This window comes from Struthio camelus, chromosome Z (genome assembly GCF_040807025.1).
Source record: "Struthio camelus isolate bStrCam1 chromosome Z, bStrCam1.hap1, whole genome shotgun sequence".
Taxonomy (NCBI): Eukaryota; Metazoa; Chordata; class Aves; order Struthioniformes; family Struthionidae; genus Struthio; species Struthio camelus.
Window position 1 is genome coordinate 12,695,682 of NC_090982.1, and position 22,950 is coordinate 12,718,631.

Here is a 22,950-nt window from a genome sequence, read left to right on the forward strand (position 1 = left end):
TATTTAACAAGCTGGTCTAGTTTTGACAGGGCTGTGAAAGTACAACGGCAAAATTAGCCTTATACCAATGGCCCCAGCTTCTTGCTGGAAGGTTAATCTTCCATTTAAAATAGCAGTTATGTGTAAAAACAAAAACACAGACTGGGCAGTCATCCCATTTCACTGAGGCCCGGTAGACATTCCAGCACATAAAGCAGATGCTGAGACCTTGGAGAGATAATAACCTTAGATAAAATATGAATATATAATACGTAAATGAATGAACTATATCAGGCTGTGAGTTCTGAAGAAGAAATCCCTGCTAGAAGCTATGGCATTTTCTACTCATAAAAATAAAGAGATAAACAACAAAAAAGGCAACCAGATTACATGTTACAGCTTTATTTTCAAGGCCAAACATCTCATTCAAAAAAGATTTCAAAGTTAAGCATTGCACAAATCTTTGCAAGAACGGAGCAAAAAGCTAAGTTATTAATAGTTTATAGCCACTTCCATATCAAGTTTCAAGACCTCTTGGTAGTTTAAACATCTGAGAAGGGTTTAGACAGGGGAACAGTTCCATTATGAAACGGTGGAAACAACGAAAAGTTCTCCTTCTTTGACTAATTACTGCTAAGAAAAGAAGAAAGAGGAGCAAGCGTTTGCATTTAGAAAGCATTTTGTTATTTGTACAGAGCTATATCCAATAAACCGCTGCAAAAGGGAAATGCATTCCCAATCTAACTTTAGATTTTACCCACAGGTGAAAGAACTGCATGGCTATTTTTAAGTACTTAAATGAAATCAGTACTCATAGACCAGGGTAAGATTTTTCAGCACCCGTAACAAATTCCTCCTAGAATAAACAGAAAACAATCCTCCAAACGTTCTCTCATCTTTGCAAATCATTTCCATAGAAAACCCCTAAATATTCATGAAGTATTATCAGAATGTAAAAGAACTAATAGAAGGAGCATGTAGAAGAAGAAACCACTGTACTTTTTATGCTTGTACACATGCAGATACCACACTGAGGTTGGTGTTTTAGTTAAATAGATACAGTTTCTTCTTCATTTCCTCTTTTACCACATTTTCTTCTTAATTTCTGCTGCTGTCATGTCTGTTAAGTTATATCTGCTTTGTAGCTCTCACTACTGGAGGGCTTGAGCCGAGGAGATCTCCCCAAATGCTCTCTCAGTAGTATTTAAGGAGTCACTTATACTGGAATCAAACAACTATTTGTTTATGCATTCAGTCTTGTTGTGTTGATATGTCCATCCATCCTGCAGCCTGTGCAGCAGGGAAAATGTTAACAGACATGCAAAGTTCACCTGGTCCAGTATGCACTTTATCAAATAAACATTAGTTCTCCTTCGGCAACGGAAACAGTACTAAGGCGAGCATTGGTACATAAATCTCCTGACAAGCCACATAGACTTTAACCTGGTGTACAGAGAACTAAATGTAGATGGTTTATCTGGAAAGAATAGGCTCAAGCTATGTAATCATGATCTGGTAGCTTACAAATAGTATTATTCTGTATTATAGCAAATGCCTTAGAATTAAAGACAAAGCAAAGAAATTGGACTGCACAAATAAATTATACCAGCATGTATAATACACTTCATACAGGCTATCAATCAGTGTGGACGTATTAAATATGCAGGTTAAGTTCTTACTGCAGCCCATCCACTATATAATCTTTCATTTTGTTATCAGCTTTCTACCAAGGAAAAGAACATATACACTGCAGTACTGTTTCTAAGACCACAGCAGGCTGGATTCAAGCCCAAGAGTAGATATGCTACTCTCTGAACTATCAGAGAAGAAAGCCATGGATAGCAAGCTCACCTCCCCTGCAATTCTGGGAGCTTTCTAAAGCATCTGACTGACAGATTTCATAGGTCAGAAAGTGAGTTACTTTCTATACCCCAGGAATCCCATGAAAGTTATCCGTGCTATGAGGCCACATATGCAGATGGGAAGGGACTTGGAAGGGTGACCTGCCACATAGTAGAAAGGTTCAGCATCACACTGGTGTAAAATAGGGCTACACACCAAACTCCTAAAAGATGTCAACTTTTGTTAATGATAATGTGCTGCTGACCTAAACAGGTACGCTGTGAGATACGGATAATCCTAGTGCGGGCGATGATAAAGAGGCCAAGAGAAACATTTCGGCAGCTATGCCAAAGCATATTATTGAAATCCAAGCACGTGAGAGCAATAACACTAACAGACAATACCTGACCTTTTTTTCTAAATGAATGTATCTTGCTAAAATCAACAGTGTACAGAGATGAAAAGGATAGCACACTAAAAGCATTTGAACGAAAATCTAATATTGGCGTTGGACAGCTGGACATCCAATAAAATATTCAGCATGGACAGAGACATCTTCAAAATAAATGGTTGTTAAAGACTTTAGTTAACAGATGGCAATACGTCATCCACAGCTTTAAGCTAATTTCTCTAAAGAAGGCCACTTCAGCTCCTGCATGAAGCTGCTTTATGAAAACCCAGTAGCATGAGGAAGCAAAAGCATCTGTCAGAAGCCTTGTGAAAAACCCACAGCAGAGATGGCACAGAAATTCATCTCTCCATGCACACAACAGACGGAAGATGCAACAACGGGCGGAAAGGAGATGAGGAGACTGGTTTCCTGCCTGTGTTTCAATGATGGTCACAGAAACAGTGAATAAAGGACCACAGATTCGCTTATATGACAGAAAAGTAGAAGAGAATAACCTATTTCCATATCGCCACTCTCCCTTCCTCTAAAAGATCATATATACTTTCTCATCAATTTGCAGGAGGGAAAACAGCCTACCTGGGGCTAGCACTATGAGGTTTTCCAGCACCTCATTTTCTGCAGCAGAAACATCCTTTCTGACTTTGAGTTGCACATGCAGCTATATTTCTGATCTCAGGGAATGCCTTAAAGTTTTTTTTTTTTTAATAGACAATAAAAAAATATAATTACTTTCTTATAGAAGGTTTAGTGTCTGGTGGCAATGTTCTCCTGGGAGATCTTTCCCATCCCCTGGATTGCAGTGGCTGCCCTTCTCAGCAATGTCTGGAGAACACGAGTGGATGCGAGACTGGTGCTGATGCAGACAAACTGCTGGATATCTAGTAGCTGCAGTCTTGGTGTCCTGCCCTGCAACTGCTCTTCATTTTGTTTGATCTCCAAGGCCTTGTCCTGGTCTGACATGTGATATCTCACGTTCTAAGAATGAAGTTTGAATTTGTTCAGTATTTCAAAGGGGAAACTGAAATAAGTCTCTGAGGCCAGAAGAAAAACACCTAGGTAAAAGGTTTGCTTTTCAGATTATTCTTTTCTACATATTCCATGGTTTCCACCTAGAACTATCTCTGTCCTGACAGGCTTGACTACCTGCTGTTCCTCTCCTGCCCTTTGCCGTTTCTCAGGGCCAGCTATTTCCCTGTGATGAATGCACCTAAGCCTTTGAGGTTTCAAGTCTTCTGATGGATCACAACTGTGATCTTTTAAGAGCAGACAATTAGTGAGTTTGTGAGGAGCTGAGGCAGAGTTCAAGAACTTCTTCATTTCTCGGCCAGCAAGACAGCACCTCACTCAGGATTTCATGGGGTAAATGTTAAGAATTTGACTGCATTTTCCCAGACTTCAGATTCTCTTGTCTGTTCAGCCTCATCAGTAACGTAAGCATGAAGAGTACATTTGCAATTACAGGAACTCAGTAGATACCAATATCTTTTGAAGGCAATCTTGACAGCAACATTGCAACGTCATATATGCATCCACAGCTTAGCAAAAGATATGATTTTCTATTTGACCATAATCTTTTCCCTTTACCGAAACTATTTCAAACCAATGCCAGACATCACAAACCTGATGGTTTCTTGGAGTGCTACTTAGAATGGCTGGATCTTCTCACAGCTTATAGGGTCTGCACATTTGAGTTTGTCCTGATAACCATGCTGTCATTTCATGTCTACATCCCTCAGCATATTATTACTTCCTCCAGTCCAGTTGACCTTTTTTTGTTTTACAGGTCAAATCTGATTTTACATCATGTGTTCTTAGTGTTGGCTCTCTAGACAAGTTGTGAAGTTATATGAAACACAACACAAGCACACACACAAAAAATACTTTGACTTGCTGTGGTCTTCTTAGCTAGATCCTCTGGGTCTGCTTTGAAATTCGCCTTTTAGTCCCTTCCAAAAACATAAACATACCCATAGCTGATTTTTGCTTTGTAAATTCTCGCATAGATAAAGCATAATGACTCAGAACTAAAGGTATGATTCTTGGCTCTAGGTGTGCAGTAAGAATATTTTCTCCTACTAGAATTCTGCTGAGCCACTTTGCTTTGCACTGAGTTGCAACTGCTTCCAGACTCGCTGCAGACAAATATCATCATTGCCATTTGTTTACACTCATGTTCTGTCTTTTATCTTTGTATGTATGAACGTTTGCTTCCCTTTTCAGAAGGAAACTGTTTTGATAAAACTATCTTAATCAGAAAGTACTCATTGATTTGTCAAGTGAATAGAGGTCCTCTTTAGTTACCTCACTCATTACATTACTGTTTTAGTATGGTCCCAAAAATAAACCATATCAAAATGCTTTTATCTGTGACCTGGCACAAAGAAGGAACAAAAAGGCGGTACGTGCTCCTGGAAGCTGCAGTCTAAGCGTAAGACTGGGGATAGTGAACGTACACAAACAGCTTGAGGTGGTGAGAGAAGAAATGGGAAGGAAAATAAAAATTCAATAACAAACGCATAACTGAAAAAGTGTCAGTTGTCTCAGGCGTCAACCAACTTATTGCATTTTCTATAAGTAGAGGTTTTTGCACAAATCGAGGTATTGATAAGGATTCTTAATAGTTTCAGCTAATATCTTTAAGTCTTGTTTGTGCACTTGCTGGAGGTACAGTCTTGACAATGACAGGCATCAAGGAGAACAGTTTTTCAGATTGTCCGTAGAGTCTCGTTCCAGGCTAAAGAACTCAGGAGTCTCTTATATTACTAACTCCAGGTACGGCATAACACACTCGCGTGTTGGTAAAGCAAGTCAAGCTTACCTCCTGTCTCAGATGGCCTGCGAAGATCAGCAGGAGCTGAAAGATATTCTACCGTTTCACTAGAAAGTTTCTAAGGCATTTTCCATTGCAGGCTTAGTCACATTTCAGTCAGCTGAAGTTCACATAATCAGTGGACCTGGAATCTGACATCCCATCAGCATTTCCTTTTGACCCACAGTAAAACTTTCACAATCATGAATAAGCATTTACACCATTTTCTAAATTACAGACCAGCACATCGATTGAATGTTGTTCTCCATCTGTTTCAAGGTCATATTAACAGTTAAAAAACAACCCAGCCTCACAGTGTTCCCTGGTCCTACTATGAAGTTTGTATGCCATGCTATTGGAAAGTATCTCCAAAACAGTAAAAGTGCGTTTCTTTGAAGATGGATAGGAAACAGATGCCAGTGGGCTGCCTTAAGTTTAATGTATGTCACAAATTGAGGAACCTCACTTTTGGAAGTCACTGCCTCTGCCAGTGGAAATTGTATTTACGCTCTAATGGGAATGAAAACTTCATTTTCTTTCCTTTGAAGAGAGACTCTAAACATTCTTCAGACATTTCCTATTTAATAAGGGAAACTGGAGAAAGGCATCTTGATAAATCATATAGTAGATGTAAAAGCTATCCAAGAAAGCATTATTCTGAGACTGTTCTACATATAAGTTACAAAGAAGTATTTATATTAAATAAAATTGCCTTCTTTTATTTACTTAATGTGAATAGGGATAACAAGCAGAACGTTATACCTGTGTAGCAATAATTTTATTTCACTTTTACTTAAGTATGTAGAAGGCTTTTTTACATATAAACATGTTCCCTCTTTGTTGATATGATGATGAGTTTCTAATAACTCTTGCTGAAAAACAATTAGATTAGTGCTTTAGAATATAAATTTAAAAATAGAGTCACTGTTTTCTTGTAGGGCTTTTTTTCAGCAGGTTTACCTATCTAAACAAAAAGAACACATCTCAACTCCTCTGCTTTCCTCCACTTATCCATATATAACAACAAACTTGTGTCAGAAATACGCTGGGATACTTGAGAGAGAAAATATTTAATTAGATAGTTAAGTTTATAGCCCTGATAAGTCACATGTTTGTTCAGCTTTCCAAAAAATGTAAAATGAATTAGATGAGAAGGGAAGCAAACAATAATACTTTTTACATTAATATCCACAGGCACAGTAAATTTTATAAAGACGTCATTTCAATAACTTGCACACAATCTCTAGCTTATTTCAACACTGGAGGCTTTAAAAAGTCTTGATTTTGAATCTGATTTCCTGGACCTCTGACGGATCGGTACATCAGGCAGTCTTCAGATACATAATTGATTAAAATTCAGTCATTTTGATGATAACTGTGTGTTAATTGTGATGGGGTGACATCACGCCAAGATGTGAACAAACTGCAGCTTTTCTGCACAAGCATTCCACAGCATGCAATCAAAAATAATCTATAATTAAGCTGAATGCTTCTTCCTCACCTATATAAAGCTTGCTGAGCAGAAGACAGCCATGTGAAGAGGAGAGTTCAATGGACATTATTCTGATCTATGGTATAAAAATGCAGATTAGCCCATTACTTCAGTGTAATTACTCTGATTTGTTCAAGGGTGAGCAAGAGCATAATGATTCCCTATCTGTTCTGTAAAAGAAAATAAAGTGAAATACCAAAAATTAAAAGGAGTAGGCTTTCTGCCACAGGTAAACAAATAAATTGTTATGCCTATTACCTCTAGGCACAATAAAATAAACATTAAACCCTATATTGAATTACAATTTAAGATTTAGCTTTCTCATATTACAGCTAGCAACAACCAGTGTTAGAGAATATTATTAGATTGTAAATGGTCTCAGTGTGCCAATAACGTATTTAGCATAATAGCAATATTTCTTTATTAACCCATTTCTTATTTTCGATTTCAAGTTTTACAATTACGATGCAAGAATTTACCTATAATTAAAAAAATGCATTCATTCAAGATAATTAACTATTTCGTATTTGTCAGAGAATATTAAACCCTTCTCTTGTGTTTTCCTCTTAGATTACAAATTTATTTAGTTCGTTAAGAACTGAAGCTTACAGTTACTGCTGCATGACTATCTTGCCATCTTGTTTACATGGTCCAGGCCACAGCAGAGTGTCTGGGGTTCTCTTCCAGCTATCTGTCCTCACAGCTGTCCGACAGCTACAAAATGGACTGAACCACTGAGGATCTTAATTCCTTTCACTAGGTGCAAGGTGTGGCTTTGGTATGCATGGCCTTTTTATTTTATAGTCCTCATACTCCAATCTGCAAAGACTGAATGAACCCTCCAGAGAGGAAAGTCCAGACTCTCATAGGCGCTTAGGAGACTAAATCCAATGAAACCGAAGCCTTTGGAAATCTGATCTTAAAGGAAGTCTTGAGCACAGAGCATTTGCAGTTAAATCTGGACCTCCTACCATTCAGTGTAATCTCCTAACAGCTGGGCTATGCCTGCTCTCTGCACAGCGACAGCGGTCCGCACATGGCCTTGAGTAATGTTCTCCATCCCACGTGCAGGAGCTGTGACTCTCACTGAACGACACCTAGGCTGGGAAGAGGAGCCAGGACCTCCTGCAGGGCAGGCTGTATAGGCACATTTGCAGGCTCAGTTGCTGGCAGAAAAAACTGAGTTTGCACAAGACAAATTGTAAAGAACAAAAACTGGAAAAGCTCCAAAATGGAAAAAAGTGCCACTGCAAAGGCACAGAATTGTCACGATAGTTAGACATCTAAATTCAAAATTTGTAATGCATTCATCCAACCGAGGGCTCACATTAGTCTGAACTGTTGTCACCCGTTGACTGTTGACTGTGTATCTACCACACAACAAACAAGCCTTGGTGGAAGAAAGAGAAGTCCCTTTCTGCCTCCTAGCACAGCAGTATGCTAGTACTGCTTGGCCTGGCTGAAAAATCGCTTTTTGCCTGTTGATTTGGTGCCATACATGATGATTCAGCAGCTCAAAACAAACACCCACTATCTGTCGAAGCCCTGGAAGTGCCGAAGTTGTTTTTGATACTGCACTTTCACAATATGCTGCCCAACATTACAGACATCTCCTCTGCTTGTGAAGAGCTCCAAAGTCTCTTTAGAAGTGGCTTGGAGGATGTAGGACTTCATTCTCCTGGCAGACAGTAGGAAAGATGTCACCTGGAAAGTAGATGCTGGTGTGAATGTGGAGATTGCAAGAAGTAGCCTTCTGATAAGAACACCCAGGGAGGGTCCTATGGCAAAGCAGACCAGTGAGGCTTTTACTGTTTGTACCACCTATGATATTTCAAAGCAGATTTTGCCAATCTTTGCCTACCCGTGGCTACTCTCAGCGGTCTCATGATGGAGCTGTGCATCCCCGGGGCAGTGCTCCCCGTGCCGTCCCCCACCGCCTGGGGACTGACGCTGTGCAGGAGCACCGGGAAGAGGCAAGGGTACCGCTGTGGGACAGGTCAGAGAAACACCGAGGGGCACCCTTCCCTGCTCTGGTGTGCAAGCAGAATAAAGATGTTAAACGCTGCAAAAGGCTTAGAGAAGAGCTATGTAAATGATTCATGAGCCGGAGAGCATGCTTTTCGCAAGGGAACGAGGGGCTTTGATTTGTTAGCTTATTGAAGTGAAAGCTGAGAAGGAGCGTCAGCCTGAGTCAAGAAAAAAACCTGTTTCATCTAGTTTCAGGGCCTAATAAGATCCAGTGACTGGGAGTTCAAGCTAGTCTAGTTCAAACCTGGGCTCATAGAAGAAAGTAAAAAGTGGAGGATAATTGAATGCTGGACTACGGCAGCACAGGAAGCAACACGTTCTCTACTGTTCTGACTCTCGCATTTTAAAAAACAGCGGTTGTCATTGTGAAAGAGCTGCTGTAGCTCAGCTAAGCCCTGTTTGGGTTTTGCAGGAGCCGCTGGTGATGCGCCATAACCATGGAGTTGGCCATTCACAAGAGCAATGGGAAAAGGCAGCATCTGCTCGAGCCGGATGATACGCTGCCTGTTTATCAGAGGTCTGCTAGTAACCGCTGCAAAAGCATGGGCCCATGAGTTAAAACAGGGTTCGCTTCGCAGTTGTTCCCACCTCCACAGCTAAACGGAGCACAGTCCCCCCAAGAAACCGCATGATCCTGTAATGGCCCTTGCTTGCCATGGGGACCTACGTGGTTTTTAACTTTTTCTTGCCAGAGCGGACATGCCATTTGCTTGCAGTCCAGCACCGTTTTGCAGAGGAGCGCAGCCCTCTCAGCTCCCTTGCCATGGCTGGAAAGAGAAGTGGTGGCTTCTGTGATCCCTGGAGGGAGGGAAATAGCTTTGGAAGGGAAGCAAATCCTCTGCTGCCTCTCTGAGTAGGCTGCTGACCACCCTGCTGCAAAGCACATCGTGTGACGCCGCCCTTTGGCAACCCTTTTTCAGGAATACCACAAGGTGTGTAAGCGCTTCCCCACCACTACCCTCTTGGTTTTATTTTTGACTCGCTGAAGCTACGGGAAGTTGCCAGCCACTTCAGCTCATAGTAACTGTCATACTGTCCAGTTATCGGTGGTCCCATTGACTTCTTTATTCGTGCTGGTTGCTGAGCTGCTCAAATGCACAGAAGTGGTAAAAATAGGGGGTATGGAAAGCTCAAATGTTACTTCCATTCTGTCCAGAAAAATACATTTTATCTGCTGCAGTATCCACCGTTACAGTGCTTTTTGGCTGCTTTGGCTGCTCGATACTGGGATCTAGCACTGACCTATTTCTTTGTCAGAAAGGCCCACAGGTCTTCCTACAGACACCAGCAAAGGGAATTTTATGTAAGCAAATCATCCTCTTCAAGGCACTCTAACACCTTCTGCTACCACTCAGGATGTATGTTCAACTGAAGCATCCCAATGAGCTTTATTTCCACACAGTTACAGACAGGCCCACTTGTGTCTTTAATCTCTTTTTTTTTTTTTTTCTTATCTTTATTTACAATAGGCACACACCTTCGCCCTGTGTTGAGAACTCTCTTTTCCCCTGGGAACTCTTCTTTCTCGTGCCAGTATCTGGCAGGCTCTGGGAACACATGCAGTTCAGAAAAACAGATGGGTTGCAACCTACCAGGTCATTCAGCAGCTAGGAAATTTAATCTTTATGCCATCGTTTTTCTTTCTCCCTATTTAAAATGGCTTGGTCATTCTGTAGTAATCTTTCTGGTGCTAGTGACAAGGCTGAATTGTCAGTCCTGTCACTGTGGTTACATCAGGAATGGAAAGAAACTCACAAAATAGACTTAGAAAAATACCTGTTGCTGCTCAGCTCAGTTCTGCAATTACTTGATGTTACCCACAGTAAATTAGTCAATTTTAGACCATCAGTGTTGGCCAAACATTACATCATAACAATCCTCAAGAGTGACCAAAGCATCTACATTTTACTGCTGGATACCCCCATCTATTTGGGTGAAATACTGACTCACCATGCCTAGGGGTCTGTTCTCACTTTTCATCTCATTTAGGGTAGCAATGAGAAACAAGGATTCATGTCCCAGAAACTTCCTTCCATAAAACTGTGCTTTTGGCTGGACCTCTCCGTTCAATCTACTGTAACTAAATAAAAACAATCTCCTTTTAAAGAAATCTTTCCTATTTCCTTTTGTTTCTAAAGTAACTGCATTTGAGCATCCATCCCTACCCCCAATGAAAGCAGCACGCAACATGCTGTACCAGGGGAAAATTTTGCTTGCATAATGGCAACGATGTTTATAGGCTTTCTAAAATCTCTGAACACTGCTTCAGACCCCGCAGCATCATCCACAGGTAAAGCATTGGAAAAGAGGTAGAGATAATGCTCCTTCCCTCCCTCCAATTTCTAGCATCACTTGCATTTCCCCCTTGGTGTTTCACTTACCATTCCCTTTCCACATCTCCTAGCTGGACAACCTTTTTAACGTGGCCCGGGACACACGGAGCTCATAGATATCAATGTACTGAGTCAGCCTGAACTCAAACACTTTCCTTTGCAAATCCCAGGCAATTCTAAGTTTCAAGGAGAGTAAAGTAGGATCACTCACTATGGAAAACATAAACTTCATCCTTCTGTCCCCACCAGAGTGGGAGCAGAGGGGCAGTGATCATAGGGGCACGGCAAGGGGTCAGAAACTGGGATGAGCAGGAATGGAAGAGCCCTTTTGATGGATATACTTCTGTTTCAAAATACTGAAACCTAAAATAAGCTGCAGCATCAAGAAAATGCTTTGAATGTTAACAGGTACATCCATCCAGTACGGAGAGTGAGTACACTCTCACTTACGAATTACAGAAGATCACTTTTCTCCACCTCTCTGAATTAAAGAGGAGCATCTGCATACAGATGAGTAATTTCTGGCTAATTTCACATCCAGTAGGCAGTTTATTTCATTCATTCAAGTTGACCCTTATCAACCTCAAGCTAATGAAAAGTGCCAGCAACAATTCTGGGGAAACAACTTATTTGGAGAGTTAGCACTAGTTGCTTTCAGCTGTGGAGCCAATATTGACAACTGATGCTGAAAAGCTGCGGATGAAAACCACTTCTTGCATCAAGAGGTACAAAATGATGGCTTGGGTCAACGGCCAGCCATGTGCTCACTGCCTGTGGTCCCCAGAAGCAGCCAGGCCTCATCAAAGCAGATACCCACCTCATTTTCCACGCTGCTGCCCAACGTAACGTGTCGGTACCTATTCAAAGAGTTTTTCTGTGGAAGGGGAGAAAATGAGCCATTCTACAAAATTTCTGTTGCAGTGATGTTCTTTGACAGATACTCTTTTTGCAGAGGAAGGGTAGGAGAAAAGGGCAACCCCTCTCCCCAGGATGGTGTTTCCAGGGCTGATTGCTGCTATTACATACCGTAACTATTAGAGAGTTTCATACAGATCTGAGCCCTGCGCTCAAAGCTGGTGGGACATAAAGGAGTGCAAATCCAGGACGTTGCAAACCACTACTATTGCGGCAGTCAGGGTACCCCCAAGAGAAACTAGACCTGTGTTAAAGAGGGCAGAGAGCTGTCCCACACCCTTACAGGATGGCTTGCTTAGCCTAAGCTTGTAAACTTAGCCATACATCCTGCGGCATGTATGAGAGCCTACCTGGCTACTCAGTGGAGAGGCTGATGAAAGAGGTGCAAACCCTGGAGCTGGATGCCCATCCTGAACAAGTCTGCCCATGTCCCCCTGCGTGCCATGCTCCATCCTGTGAAATGATGGAAAATCTCACTCACCGATATCTGCATTCGCACTGGAACAAGCCCCAGTTCCCTGTGGGTCTGCTCACCTGCCGTACTGATAGCCAGCTACAGAGCAAAGGAGACAAGGCACCACATGTGCAACCACCATCTGCAGCAGCAGATCAGGCGGAATAGAGCAGTCTGCCTTGTCTCATGCACAATGCGTGATCCTTTTCTATGCCTTCCTCTGCTATCAGAGGGGGTAACTCAGTAGGAAGAAGACTATATTAGTGACCAGATAAAAGCTGCCATGCTCAGCCTAGTTAGGCAAAAGTCAGAAAGTCCCCATCTGAATTCCATTTATAATTTCTTATAATTTATTTAAGCAGAACAGATCTCAAATCTCTAGAGGTTCAGCTTCAGTCTGAGCAAAGTATGGCATATCACACTGTGGTTACAGGATGGCAATACGGCTCTTTGTCTAAGCCCTTTGTCTCCAAACTAACTCCATCCAGGAAAAAGTTAGAAAATTAATTGCAACAAAAGATTACAAGAGAAACACAGGTGTTCAAACACATTCTCAAATTGCCATTACAAATAAATGGTATTCCCTGAAGGTTGCTAGCCAGTGCCTCTTGGTTAGATTCAGATGACTCAACTACTGAAGGCAAGTCTCTCTTTCCTACTGTTGCAAACTGTTGTCTCTCCTCACTGCTTTCAAGAGCTTAACAATCCAGCAGTACAGCTGACGCTAATATACTACCCCAGCCTTTCTAATTGCTTCCTAATGTCTTTTTCTAGTGGTGCATATTTACAATCCAAATATGCACAGTTATTGTGGGCAGATTAAGTCTGCAAACCACCAATTATTGCCTGGCTAGAGATGTATCAACATAATATTATTTCTGTGTGTGAAGGTTGCAGTTCCAGTTTGTGTGCTTAGACTGCAAAAAGGAAGCATGAGTTTCTCCCTGTTTACTGCTTAGCCCTATGTTTCCCAGCATACTTTAGTTGAAGAAATGCCTTCACTTTTGCCAGGGGGGCAGATCAACGATAGAGTACAGTATGGCCACAGTAACTTCAAATTACAATTCACTAGAATTAGGCTGTGTCTTGAATATCCATTTATTCTTTTAGTTCCCCCTTCTTTTTATTTGCTTGCATGCATGCACAAAAAAACATATGCATGGGTTTCTTTTCTATATAGATTCACAGATAATTTCACATAATTTCCTTCTGGATACCTTAAGGACACCCAGTGGTAAATGGAGCCTGGCTTTATTGCATTTAATGCTTTAGAAGTGTTATCATTAGGATGACCTGGGGAAAACCAGACTAGCACTGACAGATTTGGCTGTGACAGAAGGCAAAGCACAGGGTGATAATGTAAGCAGGAATCTGAGAGAGGAAAGGTAGCAAGCAGTATTTACATTACGGGACAGCATTAGACTATAAAGCAAACACAAGGAGAGGAAAAACAGTAAAGTCTCTCAAGACAAATGACTATATCTTTGCTTGATGACCACGTGAAAAGAAGATGCATTTCCGGTCAAACCTAAGAGCATTTTTATTTCTACCTTCTGTGAGTACAGTCTGCATTTACTTCAATTGACTGCTTTCTAGAACTGTTTTATTAAATTTCCTTTTCAGGTTTTAAAACCTTTTCTTTCATTTTTGGAAGATTTGGGAAAAGGGTCAGCATGAACTGTAAAATGTTTTGTTTAAGAATGCAATGATGTTTTTAGATTTGTTTGTTACCTGAGCCTATTCAGTAATTTTTGCCTTACCTCATGAACATTTTCAAATCTTTCCCTTCCTCTCAAGTAAAATTTTATTTTGAAGGGTGTTGTTTTTTTAAACACAGAACATCATATTTGGATTACTAGATTGCCTTTGATGCTAACATCTCTAAAATGTTAAAAGGTCTAGATGAGCATCTTCTCCTGCTATGTTTGTTGTCTCTGGCCATCCTACAGATATGAGAAGGGGATCAAACAAAACGACTAGAAAATTGAAACTCAGAAAAAATATTTCAAAAAAATAAGACTGCGCACACGAGACAAAGTGTACAGCTCTTAATGAAAGCTGGAAAGGGGACAAACAGATGAGAATTGCAACTTGCTCCTAGCACTGCATTAATCTGTTTTTTTTTGCTGCAGGAACAAATCTCTTCAGTTTTCTGTGCCCCCATCTTCTTTTCTACTGCTTGTTTAAACAGCATATTTCTGGAGCAGGTAACTCTTTTCAGGATTTGCTGGGCTGGTGATTGTCACCAAGAGGTCTCACTTATTTCTGGCACAACACTGTGCAAACAGAAAACTTCAGAAAGACTAAAACATGGCTAAGTATTCAGAAACACAGCATCTAGCACCTGTTCTGCTCTTTTGGGGAGATGGGAGAAGATCCCAGCAGCCAGATGCTCTCAAATATTTTACCAAGGAACGGGTTGGATCAGGAGATATTACCCACAGGTGTCCAAAGTTCAGGAAGAAAAGCTCATTCCTGAGGAGAGGGGATCAGAGGGAGTCCCACTTGCTCCTGAAAGCTTAAGAGGCTTCTGCTGATGTAAATCTAGTCTGAATTTGAGGAGAAAGACCAACACAAAATGCAATGCTAAGCTAAAGGTGCCAACTTTGAAACAAATGTTTTGCTGCGCTACAAAGACATCAAACTTGGTTTCTGCATGGTTCTTCCTGCCAGAAGCAGCAAGTTTCAGTAACAGATTATTTGTTTTTTCCTACTGTTGACCCATCAGGCAAAGTCATGATAATTCTATTTGAGAAATTGTGCCATTCCTCATTAAAATCAGTTTAGTCTATAAATCACCGATATTCCTTTGTAAAACCTTTGGCCACTGGACAATCTAATCCATTCTGTTCTTAGTCTTTGCTGTGATGACACTGAAATCACTCACCACCTAAAAAAGGCCCTTCAAATTAATGTACCGTGCCATCTAGTTCTTAAAATATTTCCACTTTATCATTCAACCCGAGAGTTAAACAGATTTGTCTTCTGCAAGCGGAGAACTTCCATTTAGCTGCTCCACATAGCCAAGAACTTTTACAAGCATAGGTTGCATTAATTCAAATGAACAAGCAAAACAGTGGTTCCAGCAGAGGAAGAAGATATGCAGGGATACACTTTTTCTGTGAGGGAAGGGCATGGAAATAAAAAAAGTATCAAACCCTTAAGAAATTTTACCTTTGGGAAGGGATTCAGAAGCAGGAATAGCATTACCCCCTCCTCCTTTTTTAAAAAAGATAAAAAGAGGTTAGCTTTTTTATCATTACATGAATCCTGTTTAAAAGCAGAGACAAGTTTAGATCTACCTTTGCTTCCCTGCTCAAAACCTCATGAACAGATAACTTCCTGGAGGAAAAGGGTGTGAGGTAGTCACTTCCCACAGGCTCTTATGCAGCTGTTATTTCTGTGCATAGATTGCAGCAATGCCTCTTGTCAGGCTATTCCGTTTTAATAATTCTATGAATTTCAGCTTCTGCAGAGTCCATTGACCCTGATTTTTATCTTCTTTAGAATTACAACTTTTACCAAAACTATTCGTTTGGTTGAATCTACCATTATTGACCTAGGGACAGCATTATAAAAAACAGTTTACATAAAGACTACAGAGTTTTCATAGAAAGAAGTGAGAGCTGACACCTGGCTTTTAATGAGTAACACAAACAAATTTTATTTTTTTGGCAAAGAAAATACAAGATTTTCCTAGAAAAAAGTGAAAATGAATTTTTATAAGAAAATTTGAGGCATAGTTTTCACATTCTCGTTTTTTTGACAATTCTCTGCTATCTTTTGAAAAATTTTTTTGCAAAATTTACTTAAGTTTTCCCTAAGCAGCTTTTGTAGGAGGGCACTTCATGTGATAGCTCATGTGCTTACAAATAAAAATCAGGCATAAGCGTAAGTTCTTGACAGATGTGTGTTTCAGCGCTTTTCCCAAAGCTACACAAGAAGCATTTAGCAGATCTGAGAGTTAGACCAAAGACTCTTGGGTCCCAGGGACCATAACCACAAAACTATCCTTCATTTTCAGTGGCTTGGATTTTTTATTCTATGTTCACAGTTAACAGACACTATAAATTCTTACTATCCAAGAAGCTCTTATATATTTTCCAGAAGGAAATATAACCCCTTCCCCACCAAAAAAATGCCTGGAACAATATTGTAGTTAAAATTCCTTTCATATCATCAATTTGTCCTCTTTCATGTCCTAAATGCTATTTACATTTTTTTTAATAAGATCCAATGACAATTTTCATGTATTTCAGTCTCCCTATACATTTTATGCTATTTTAATGATCAAGATTACAAAAAAAATTATGTTACAGTGGAAGCAACCGCTTGGCAAGAAGTGAAGGCTTCAGCATGACATCATAACTCTTTTCAGCAAGGGCAGCAAAAGTACAAAGCAGCTGCAAATGCTTGTAAGCAGTGCAGGGCAGCAATTGCTGGTCTTTCTTTAGGCTGCCCGTCAAAGGCTTCTAGCTAAAATCATAGCTGTTAGAAGCATCATCACTGACATGTGCAATAAATGTGCAGGCTTTTCAAGCCAAAACCGACTTGTCTTTACCATTTAATCATGCCTCCGATGTAGCATTATACAGGGAACATCACCTGATACGAGATGGTCCTGCCACAAAATCTGGCAATAAGACGATTTTGTAAAGGAAATGTGGAAGTGACCAGACAGCTGAAGCAAACACCAAAAAAACATGATGAACATTTAGCGGCTGCTGGTTAAAAGGATAAGTTTAAAATCTATTGTTTTTTTCCCCAGTCAAAACAAAAATAAAAGTTGTTTTACTTTACTTGAATGACCTCTTTCAGCATCTGAATTTTTTCTAGTATTTTGTATGAGTTTTACTCATATTTTCCCTTAGAGTTCTTCTACAAATATGACGATACAGCTATGAAGCAGATTTCGCCTCATTTACTGCACCTAAGGAATGTTAGATGGGTTTTAGATATGACATAGTGTGCTCCATAATAGTTATTTAACATTACAACATAGGCAATGAAATAGAAGTTTCTATCATAACTTATAATATGAATGTGTCTACTCAAATTATTTTGGATCTTTTGAAAACCTTGATATAAAGATGTATATATAACAAAGAAAGCTATCTGAATTGCACCTCATTAGCTTTATTTCATCCCTGGAAAAGGGCAAGAACTTATTTTTATCACTTTTTAAATCAAATCCTTACACATATCCAAACATTGCTCTGGCAAAGATTGCCTATCATACCGTAGAACTGCATGACCTTAGCAAACATAATGCAGAAAAAGTTCAATGAGGAAATTAAATTTCAGAAAAGAAGCATGTTTTCAAAAAGCCTCAAGTGTGTTTAATTCCTTTTATGAGGCAGTACATACATATATATATAATTAATCCCACCATTTCCTAATTTACAGGTGGCTTGGGAGGAAAACCAGCTCTACTGTTAACTCTAAAAGTGAACCATAGCTGCAAAAGTTGTCAACAAGTCCTCACTTGCATTTGTTGACTCAGGCAGTCTCACGATCATGCAGCTGTCACAATTAGCATGACAGTTAGCTCTCTAATCCCCTGTTCAACAAAGCATGAACTCTAAGCAGCACACGCACATGCTCTGCTTAAATTGGCAAGGTAAAGGTATGTACATACACAAAAGTCCACTCATAGCTATTCAAGTAGTAGAGGTTTCACTGAAAGAAAATTAAGGAGAGAGAAGGTAAGCCACCTAAAAAGCAGTAAGAAGCAGCTCCAGAAAACCAGCAAAAATGCAAAGCTGTTTTGCTCATATCAGGTTTAGGGTTTGCAACAAACTGTTTCATGCAAGCAGAGGGCATACGCTCTAAAAAAATCATGCTCTGTCACTGGCACTAATGACACTACCATGTTTCATACACCTTACACCACACATGCATTACTGCAAGCCAGCTGTTATCATCTCATAGCTCTTAAAAGCCTGTTCTCGGAGGAGATGCTATTGTCATTGTTGGTAGTTGCCAAGCACTTCTTTCCCAGAGCAATTTTCTTGACAAAAACATGATAAATAGAACTCATGATCTCAGGTGACCTTCACTTCTCCCCACGAAATGAGCAAAATCTGATAGAAATGACCTTTTCCCCCAAGGTGCTCCAAAGGTCTTTTTCATTCTTTCTTTCACTGGATTTTTTACACTAGTTTAGATTTTTTTTCCCCCCGTTCTAGACTAGCTCAAAATGCTAGCTCACTTGGAAGCTGAGAATTACGACTCCAATCAATTGACAAGCATATATATGTTACCACTCAATTTTAACAGCTGCTTGACTCAAGAGTACGAATGTAGAAGACTTTTAGGGGAAGACCAAGACTCAGAAGCCTTAGATTCATATTTTGAGATTATATCTTTGTCTTTCACCTCTCCATGGAGCTCCTAGAAATGCTATCCACCTCAGTAATGATAATATAGCTATAATTATTATCTCCCTCCATCATTAGAATAGCGGGTATATTTGTGTTTTACTACCAGCACTGATGAGGATCTGCCTCTGCATCAGGGTACAACAGGCACATGAGCCCAAAAGTTTTTGGTACTAACCCTGTATGGCCAGCAGCTCATGAACATGCCTTGACCATGCAGGTTGCCGTTCTCTCTCCTCTGGACATCGTTGGTCTTTATCAAACATACTAATTAATGAAAGAATTCCTTTCTACCAGGATATTATTTTTAAAAAAGCTCTTCTCTTTTTCAAGGTGTCTGTATCTTTCCCATTTCAAAGCTTGCCTGGATGAGGACCAGGCAGTGAGCTATCTTCCCCTCACAGGTTTGAGCAAGACAGCAACAAGCCCAACAGACCCATCAGGAATATTACAAAAGGTTTGTCCAGGCATATATTTCAATGATCGGCAGCTCAGACTGTTTTAAATGCTCCTTTCCCAAATTTGGTTCAACCTGAGAAGCTCACAAGCAGACCTGAACCAACCAGTCCACACAAAAAAGGGAAGCCTGTAAACCACGTTTCCAGGCATGACCTTTCCTGGCAGAAAGCAGGAGTTGGCAGCTGGACTTTGCCCCACTTGATTCTGACTGAAGGTGTATTTGAAGGGCTAACTCACCCTGCCTTTTTTAAATACTAGTTGTTGTATAGATATAATACTGTGCCTCTGAGAAGGAAAATTACTGGGGTGTCCTGATGTAAAATCCTGAAGCAGCATAGAAGCAGCATAGCAAGGGCCAACATAGTGACTACGGAAAATAAGGAGAACAGAATTAGCTGGCTAGCACGCAGTAAAATCAACACAGTGGCCAGGGGCAGGTTGAGTAAATAAGAAGATTTATTTAAGCTATTTAAGCAATAGGGTCACTAGCAATAATCTGCACTAGAATTAGATCTCTGGTAGGTGAAAAAACAAAATAAAATAAAATATTTGGAAAAGATGCACTATTTTATTTTATTTTATTTTATTTTATTATTTTATTTTATTGTATTATTTTGTCTTACTGTATTATTTTATCTTATTGTACTATTTTATTTTATTTCCTTTCTAGTTTCTTTTATGTGGTGGGCCTTCCAGAAAATTAAGCACTATATGGGCTAATTCACACGTGGACAACTCTAATTCCAGACTTGCTAAGTTCAATGAGATGGATGTTGTGGACACACAGGTGGTCTGACCTGTTGCAAGCACTGCTGCCTCGCTTTATAAAAGGCATAAAAATCCAGAAGTAACAGGGACAATAACCAGGGACTGATTTACCCTTGGATGAGTCAGGAAACGCTTTCCTACACACTATCTGGTCATCTGAATGTATTACCTATGGTAATGTTTATGCTTCACATTTCACCTCCCTGTCAATATATCTTTAACCTCGGCTTCCCATTCTAAAAGTGAAGTTGAGGATCCTAAATCACTGGAGCATACCCAAAGACTCTATTTGGAGTGTCATAGGAGAAGAGTGGCATTTTTCTGCTTATTCTTTAGGCTTTGGTTCTCTTTCAATGCATGAGTTTCTTCTCTGGTAGGACAATGATGGTGTTGGACACTCATTTCAGTCTTTTATGTATACAAGACATTTTAACAATCCAGAATACTGATTGCTAAATGAAAGGTTTCATCGATAAAGTTGTTTGACAACCAGTCATTTTTCTTCTAATGGTACAAGGAGCACGAGTCAATACAAGCAAACACAGTTAAACAGGTAAAAGAACATATGAGGCTCCACGAGGCTATGTGGAAAAATTGTAGCAAGGAGGGATTACAAGAAATAAAATTGACGTGGTTCTGCCAGGTGTTAGGGGTTATGTTGTTTGACTAAACCTGAATAAAGGCGCAGGGTGCTTTTAATCACTAGTTAAAAATGTATGAAGTCCTGATTTTCATAACTGCAAAAGATATTGACAGCAAAACCTCTAATACACAATTTTCTTAAGTTTATAGAAGAGGTGAAAAATTTTTTTTTATTGTTTCCTCAACATATGGTTGCTCATACTCTACTAGCTAAACATATCCTTACAATTGCATTCTCAGAGATGAACTATTTCAGTCCTTCATTTTTTTTTGAACTTGTATGAATAGGTCCTTACCAATCAGCTTCCTTTTATTCTCCCTTTGATGAATGTAAGGAAAGAAATTTTTTCTATCCCTTATATTTACGGAGAAATAGTTCCAGAACTCAACTGGACTGCACCCTAAAGATTCTGAAAGACTATTAGAATCCTGGCATTTCTAGCTCTTCTTTTTTTTCTTTTTTCCTTTTGGTTTAATCTCCCAGTATCTTAACAGCTTCCTGATGGTTTGGCAATTTGATTCATACTTGAAAACTCCCAAATTTGACAACATTGGGAAAATATAGCAGGACTGGATTCAGCACCGCACTTAGGCACAAAGTCAGTTTTTTTGCTATCCAGGTCAGGTTCACCAAAATACCGGGACGTATACTGGGTTTTCAGTTAGGCGTGCTAAGTGGTTTCTTCTGAAGGTCATCAGCATACTTTTCACTTCTCTTTCTATTGCAGGCCTGCCTCCAGCTTATGCCCATGTGACTAAAGTGTCCTCTTTGGAGTCGGCAACTGCAATTCCTTTGGTCACCATCCTCATTCTCACTCTGAATGTCCGTCTGCAGCCCGCCCTCAGCAGCTAAGCTATTTCCACTGCTTTCCATCTGGCGGGCAACTTCAGTCTAGTATTTCCTCCATCTGCAAGCCACTGCTGTCAAAGAGCTACATTTCACACATTAAATCCTCTCCCAGGGAGTGCCCCAGATGCAAGGACTGTGAGGTCACTAGTTCCTGCATAGGAATGAGAAAGAGACTGGAAATGCTGCAGGCGCCTCCTCTACAGCAGGGCTGTGTGACTGCAATTTATCGATTTGGTGAAATGTGCCAATGCAAAACACACAAGGTCATTCTGCCTCATCCCTCTGCACAACGGTTATCCCTCCTGATAACGCAGGTTATCAGCCAACGCGGCCAAGCCCTGGGCCCCCCATCACTTATTCCCCAGATCTAGGGAGAAGAAGAGCTGCCTGCTGCCACCAGTCAGGGCTCGGTCCCCTTTCTGCCTCCCACGTGGTGGAGTCCAGCTTTGCGTGCAGAAAGAGGAGGCACCTGGAGCCACCCACGATCCATGAGGACGCTGGAGGCAGCTGTTCACACCTGCTTCTCCTGTTTTCCCGAGTGAGAAAAGGGCTGCAGGTACAGGGAGATGTCACTCCGGAGGAAAGATAGGAAGAACAGTGTATGATGGAAGAAATCTGGGCAGTATTTTTTTGTAAACATTCTAAGTCTGAAGAGACTATACCACCTATGGTGTTACTTTGCTCCCTTTAGCAGCTTTGCAGCCCAGCCCAAAAGATCACAGGAAATAAGTAAGTGGGAACTTTTTGTTGTTTAAAAAAAAATACTTAAATATAAGGCCCAATATTGGCTCTATTACACTCCAGCCTAAAGGGGATAGAAGGGAGGAGGCGAAACAAGGAGCCTGCATTTACAAACACAGTGTTAGACTCTTCTTTGCTCTGAACTTTTGTTAGTAATTCAATTCTGCACAAACTGAGGGGAAATATTATCGTGTTTTTGTGGCTATATTGCAGTGGTGGAGATAGCCTTGGGGCAGGGAGGAATTAGCAAAGCCGTTTGCAGGGAAAATATTCTCGCTTTCCTATCCAAGGCACAGGATGTTGAACAGAATGGTCTGGAACTTGATGTTCCTGGCTCACAAGGAGATCTGGGGCTTCGATTTTGCTTTTGCTCTGAACCCAAGCAAAGTTCTGCAAATTTCTTGTGTGACTGAAGTGCTAGAGGAAAAACCTCTCCAGGAATATCAACACACGCATTTCCAAATAGCCCTGCGACTTTAGGAGCTTCTTTTGTCAGCTTGAATAAGATGGTGGCGAAAGAGGGCAAACAGACTCTGGTACCCGAAGGCCCTGAAGTCATTGGCGAGGCTTTTTTTTTAAATCACGGCTCCCTTTGAATCAGGGTCAGACCAGAGGGCAATCCCTATAGCAAAGCAGCCAAGGAACCAGAGACCCCACCCTCCTGGAAGTCGGGATACCAGGGAAGGTGCCTTCAGTGGGTGACACCACCAGCTGTGTTACAAACAGCTATTTTCCAACAGCACTCAGTTTTATCAGACAGTTTCTGAAATGGTCTTATCAGGGACTCAGTTTTACAGAACACTTGATCTCTAGCAGCTCCTGCTTTTGAAAAGCTCTCCAAAAGCT

The 22,950-nt window shown here is 40.5% G+C and overlaps 1 protein-coding gene across 4 annotated transcripts in view; it reads right to left on the minus strand.

Moving 5' to 3' along the window:
* The window catches only part of NRG1 (neuregulin 1), a 420,325-nt gene extending 412,061 nt beyond the window's left edge, over positions 1-8,264 (minus strand). For 2 of the 4 annotated variants that reach the window (XM_068928358.1, XM_009687597.2), the window contains exon 1: positions 6,544-8,264. In XM_068928358.1, the coding sequence (XP_068784459.1) occupies positions 6,544-6,601 (58 nt within the window). In that variant the 5' untranslated portion in view covers positions 6,602-8,264. The remainder of the gene's footprint in view (positions 1-6,543) is intronic. The other 2 variants (XM_068928359.1, XM_068928360.1) reach the window with 2 other exon arrangements.
* Positions 8,265-22,950: the final 14,686 nt, after the last annotated feature.